Source organism: Colobus angolensis, unplaced genomic scaffold (genome assembly GCF_000951035.1).
Source record: "Colobus angolensis palliatus isolate OR3802 unplaced genomic scaffold, Cang.pa_1.0 Scaffold18, whole genome shotgun sequence".
In the NCBI taxonomy this organism is placed as follows: domain Eukaryota; kingdom Metazoa; phylum Chordata; class Mammalia; order Primates; family Cercopithecidae; genus Colobus; species Colobus angolensis.
In genome coordinates this window covers 3,815,175-3,820,823 of record NW_012114932.1, presented here as the reverse complement: position 1 = coordinate 3,820,823, position 5,649 = coordinate 3,815,175, and the positions used below count along the sequence as shown (strand labels likewise).

At 44.5% G+C, this 5,649-nt stretch overlaps 1 protein-coding gene across 3 annotated transcripts in view; it reads left to right on the top strand.

Moving 5' to 3' along the window:
- ATRIP (ATR interacting protein) overlaps positions 1 to 5,649 on the top strand; it is a 30,269-nt gene that overhangs the window by 5,798 nt on the left and 18,822 nt on the right. For 2 of the 3 annotated variants that reach the window (XM_011939169.1, XM_011939168.1), the window contains exons 2-4: positions 288 to 421; positions 2,596 to 2,766; positions 5,169 to 5,287. In XM_011939169.1, the coding sequence (XP_011794559.1) occupies positions 288 to 421; positions 2,596 to 2,766; positions 5,169 to 5,287 (424 nt within the window). Of the gene's footprint in view, positions 1 to 287; positions 422 to 1,050; positions 1,139 to 2,595; positions 2,767 to 5,168; positions 5,288 to 5,649 lie in introns of all 3 variants that reach the window. The other variant, XM_011939170.1, reaches the window with a different exon arrangement.

Sequence of the window (5,649 nt, the reverse complement as noted above, 5' to 3'; positions counted from 1 at the left end):
TGGTGAGACCTCGTCTCTACAAAAAAAAAAAAAAAAAAAAAAAAAAAAAATTAGCCAGGCATGGTGGCACACACCTGTAGTCCCAGCTACATAGGAGGCTAAGGCAGGAGGGTCACTTGAACCCAGGAGGTCAAGGTGGCAGTGAGCAGTGATCATACCACTGCACTCCAGCCTGGATGTCAGAGCAAGACCCTATTTCAAAAAAAAAAAGTGGGTATTTTCAGCATTTTCTGGTGAAAGTGGGAAAATGTTGGGTCCTGAAATATATATGGAACTGTTTTTTACAGGTGATCATAAGGTCCACAGATTATTAGATGGCATGTCAAAAAATCCTGCAGGGAAAAACAGAGAAAGTGTTCCAATTAAAGATAATTTTGAATTAGAGGTACTTCAAGCACAATACAAAGAACTGAAAGAAAAGGTAAGTGACTTAATTTGCTGTTTTTGTAGCTAATTCATTCACTTATGTGTTTAAGAGCATGTACAGTAAAATATACGAAAGTTGGCCGGGCGCGGTGGCTCAAGCCTGTAATCCCAGCACTTTGGGAGGCCGAGACGGGCGGATCACGAGGTCAGGAGATCGAGACTATCCTGGCTAAGATGGTGAAACCCCGTCTCTACTAAAAAATACAAAAAACTAGCCGGGCAAGGTGGCAGTGCCTGTAGTCCCAGCTACACAGGAGGCTGAGGCAGGAGAATGGCGTGAACCCGGGAGGCGGAACTTGCAGTGAGCTGAGATCCGGCCACTGCACTCCAGCCCGGGGAACGGGCCAAGACTCTTTCCAAAAAAAAAAAAAAAAAATATACGAAAGTTGTAAAACAAGTGTCTAGATTCATCCCTATGACACGGGAGAAGACTAGGGAAAGACAGCTAGAAAGTTTAGGCTGAAAGAAACTAAATTGTGAGATTCCTAATGGCAAAGGCAAGAAGAAAAACACTGTATACCAGATCCAAAAAGAGATACAAACTTAGGGTACTGAGACGAATTTATAGCATATATCTTCATGTGAAGAACACAACTTCATATTGGTTGCTATTTTCACTACCAGCTTTGCAAGAAAGCAGACACCCTTCATATCACCATCTGTAGGTCCCTAAGAAAACCAGGAATATAATGTGGAATTTTAGTTGGGCAAAGTATGTGACCCAGATTTTTTTTTTTTTTTTTTGAGATGGAGTCTGTCATTCAGGCTGGAGTGCGGTGACACAATCTTGGCTCACTGCAACCTCTGCTTTCTGGTTTTAAGCGATTTTCATGCCCTAGCTTCCAGAGTAGCTGGGACTACAGGTGTGCACCACCATGCCCAGCTAATTCTTGTATTTTTAGTAGAGACGGAGTTTCACCATTCTGGCGAGGCTGGTCTCAAACTCCTGGCCTCAACCTCCCAAAGTGTTGAGATTACAGACATGAGCTACCACACCCAGCTGACCCAGATTGTTAATGCCTCTTAGAGCCTAAAGAATCCAGCTAGGCATGGTGGCTCACACCTATAGTCCCAGCACTTTGGTAGGCCGAGGCCAGTGGATCACCTGAGGTCAGGAGTTTGAGACCAGCCTGGCCAACATGGTGAAAACCTGTCTCTACTAAAATTACAAAAATTAGCTGGGCATGGTGGCAGGCGCCTGTAATAGGTCAGCTACTCAGGAGGCTGAGGCAGGCTGGAACCCAGGAGGTGAAGGTTGCAGTGAGCCAAGATCGTGCCATCACACTCCAGCCCAGGTGACAACAGAGAGACTCCGTCTCAAGAAAAAAAAAAAAAGCCAGGCGCGGTGGCTCACGCCTGTAATCCCAGCACTTTGGGAGGCCAAAATGGGTGGATCACGAGGTCAGGAGATCGAGACCATCCAGGCTAACATGGTGAAACCCCGTCTCTACTAAAAATACAAAAAAATTAGCCGGGCGTAGTGATGGGCATCTGTAGTTCCAGCTACTCGGGAGGCTGAGGCAGGAGAATGGCGTAAACCCAGGAGGCGGAGCTTGTAGTGAGCCGAGATCGTGCCACTGCACTTCAGCCTGGGCGACTGAGCAAGACTCTGTCTCAAAAAAAAAAAAAAAAGGAATCTGACCAGGCAAGGTGGCTCATGCCTGTAATGCTAGCACTTTGGGAGGCCAAGGTGAGAGAATCGCTTGAACCCAGGAGTTCAAGACCAGCCTGGGCAATACAATGAGACCCTATCTCTACAAATAAAAGTGAGAATTAGCCAGGTTAGTGGCACATGCTTTATAGTCCTAGCTACTCAATAGGTTGAGGTGAGAGGATCACTTGAGCCCAGGAGTTCGAGGTTACACTGAGCTATGATTGTGCCACAGCATTCCAGCCTAAGCAACCCAATCCCCCTCCCTGGCAAAAAGAACCTGCATGCATGAGTGACAAGTGTACCCTTAAGCTGTTTTGATGAGTATCAGCTGTCCCGTGAACAGGCCTAGCAGACCATGGTGACATCTGGTTGCTGTGGATATATTTTGAGTACTCATTTGTCTGTAGGATATGTTTTTCCTGTGCTTTCTCCATCTCCCCAACTACATGTTAAAACAAAGTACATAAGTAGTTTTCTCTTACAAAGTTTTCACGAGATTAATTTGGGATTTACAGATGAAAGTAATGGAAGAAGAAGTTCTCATTAAGAATGGAGAAATTAAAATTTTGCGAGACTCACTACATCAGACGGAATCTGTTCTAGAGGAACAGAGAAGATCACATTTTCTTCTTGAGCAAGAGAAAACCCAAGCACTCAGTGACAAAGAAAAGGAATTCTCCAAAAAGGTGACCCAGAGCATTTGTTTTGCACCAGCTTTGCCTGCCCACTGATTTCCTCTGACCAGGGTTGCCTGTAAATCTTCCAGGGAGATTTCAACATTTGTTTATCTTAAATACTTTCTGCTATCATCTAATTGCCATGCACTCTTCTTCCAGTGTCTGGATATGTTTTGGAAAGGGATTTAGGTGCAACTCTATTTTGCTGTGGTAGTTGGTCTTGGCAGGAACGAATAACTAGCTTAGCATTTCTAGAAACAGGCTTACATTAGGGCTCTTTTGCTAGATCAGAAACTCAGCTGACCTAGCTTAGGCTAAAAGGAAATGTATTGGCTTCTGTATCCAAGTCTTGGAAGAACAGGGGTGTGCTGGGGCCTTAAATGACTTAAATCTTGCCAGGACATTTTTATTCTCTATGCTATAAAAAGGCTCTATCATTATGGTAGAGGGTGTATTCTCCAGAAACTCCTGGGCTCATATTTTGTAAATACAGAGCAGAATTAAGACTTAGGGCCACGTGCAGTGGCCCACACCTGCAGTCCCGCACTTTGGGAGGCTGAGGCGAGAAGATCACTTGAGCCAGAAGTTCGAGACCAGCCTGGGCAACTGGTGAGACCTCGTCTCTACAAAAAAAAAAAAAAAAATGAAAAAATTAACAATTATCCAGGCATAGTGGTGTGCACCTGTAGTCCCAGCTACTCAGGAGGCTGAGGTGGGAGAATTGCTTGAGCCCAGGAAGTTGAGGCTGCAGTAAGCCACGATCATGCCATTGTCCTCTAGCCTGGGCAACAGAACGAGACCCTGTCTCAAAAAAAGACTTAGGCTGCAAGTTTTAAAATTCTGAGAAAGGCTCTGATTGGTCTAACTTGAGTTAAGTGTCTGTCCCTGGCCAATTGCTGTAACCAAAAGCAAAAAAATGACAGCTCTCATTCTAATAAAATAGTCAGAGGTAGGGAAATTACTGATTTTTTTTTTTTTTTTTTTTTTTTTTTTTTTTTTTGAGAAAAGGTCCAGGGTTTCACTCTGTTGCCCAGGCTAGAGTGCAGTGGTGCAATCACAGCTTGCTGCAGCCTTGACCTCTCAGGCTCAAGCAGTCCTCCCCCATCAGCCTCCCAGGTAGCTGGAACTACAGGCACACACCACCAGGCACAGCTAATTTTTAAATTTTGGTACAGACGGGGTTTCGCTATATTCCCCAAGCTGTTCTCAAACTCCTAGGCTCATACGGTCCTCCCACCTTGGCCTCCCAAAATGCTGAGATTACAGGCATGAGCCACCATGCCCAGCCTGTTTCTCAGGGAGAGGAAAATGCTATTCTGGAAAGAAAAACAATAGGTATCCAGTACCTACCACAACTTTCCCTCAGCACTTCCCCATGCTTTAATCTCAAGGACATGGGATCTTATTCTCTCATTGTTTCATTCATCAAACTTAGCAAACTTTAAGCACTTACCTGTGCCCAACACTAGCCGCAATAGTTAACTTTCTGTATAAGTGATGAAGAGCAAGGAATTTGCAGTCAGACAAACCTGAATTTGAATCCAGGCTTCGTCACACATTAGCGGTGATCTCAAGGTAATAACTTAAGCTCTGTGGCTCATTTCCCTTATCTGTCCCAAAACATAACCAGAAAGGTTGTTAGGAGACTCACACGTTCTTGCACTTACTGTGTCTGGTGCTGGGCCTGGCACAGAGTGTGCTTGGGGAATGATGGCAGTTACTGTTGGCTGTGGTACCTGCAGGCCAGAGCAGCAGGTGTCTCTATACTGCACAGTGTCTTGGTAAACTATTCCAAATACTCTGCCCAAACTTTGAAGAAGACCTGGAATTGTGCACCATTGCATTGGTTAATAAAGGTCTGTATGTTACTGCTGACATAAAGCACCTTCCCAAGCTCTGTGCTGGGTGTTTTACACTCATCATTCTGCTTAATCCTCCCAACTATGATGAAGACAGGCATTTTATGTTTCAAATAAGCTAGAATTCAAAGACATTTAGTAAATGGTGGGCTGGTATTTAATTCTTTTTTTTATTTTTTAAATTTTTCGTAGAGGCAATGTCTTGCTATTTTGCCCAGGCTGGTCTCAAACTCCTGGGCTCAAACGATCCTCCCGCCTCAACCTCCCAAAATGCTTAGGATTACAGGCCTGAGACACCACACCCAGCCAGGGCTGGTATTTGAACCCTCACAAACTACCCTTACAATAGTTAGAGTCCAGTATCTTTTTAGAGCACCATATTGTCTTTCAGAAAGAAAGCTAATGTTTGATATTTTAGAACATTTATGTCACAGCAGATTTTCGTATGTATTTTTTCATTGTTTGTCTTTTACTGGCTTGTGATTTTGAAGCCCAGAGATATTTTTGTGTATATGATGGGGCCACTACAAGCATATTTCTTTTGCCTTCCAGCTCCAATCATTGCAGTCTGAACTCCAGTTTAAAGATGCAGAGATGAATGAATTAAGGACAAAGCTTCAGACCAGTGAACGCGCAAATAAACTGGCTGCTCCTTCTGTTTCCCACGTCAGGTAATGATGGTGCTGGAGGGATAGTTCAGTTTTGCATTATTTAGTAAAAAATCTGCATAACAATGTCAGGCCAGTCCTAAATGAAGGTCATTTAGACCCTGCCACCTGGACAGAGATCCTCTTTTCCTGAAGGATTCAGAGGTGGTTTAGATGAAGCTTGCATGGTTTGAGACATCACAGCATAAAGGCCCATACTCTAGAAATGCTGCCACTGGCCGGGCGCGGTGGCTCAAGCCTATAATCCCAGCACTTTGAGGCCGAGACGGGCAGATCACGAGGTCAGCAGATCGAGACCATCCTGGCTAACACGGTGAAACCCCGTCTCTACTGAAAAAATACAAAAAACTAGCCGGGCGAGGTGG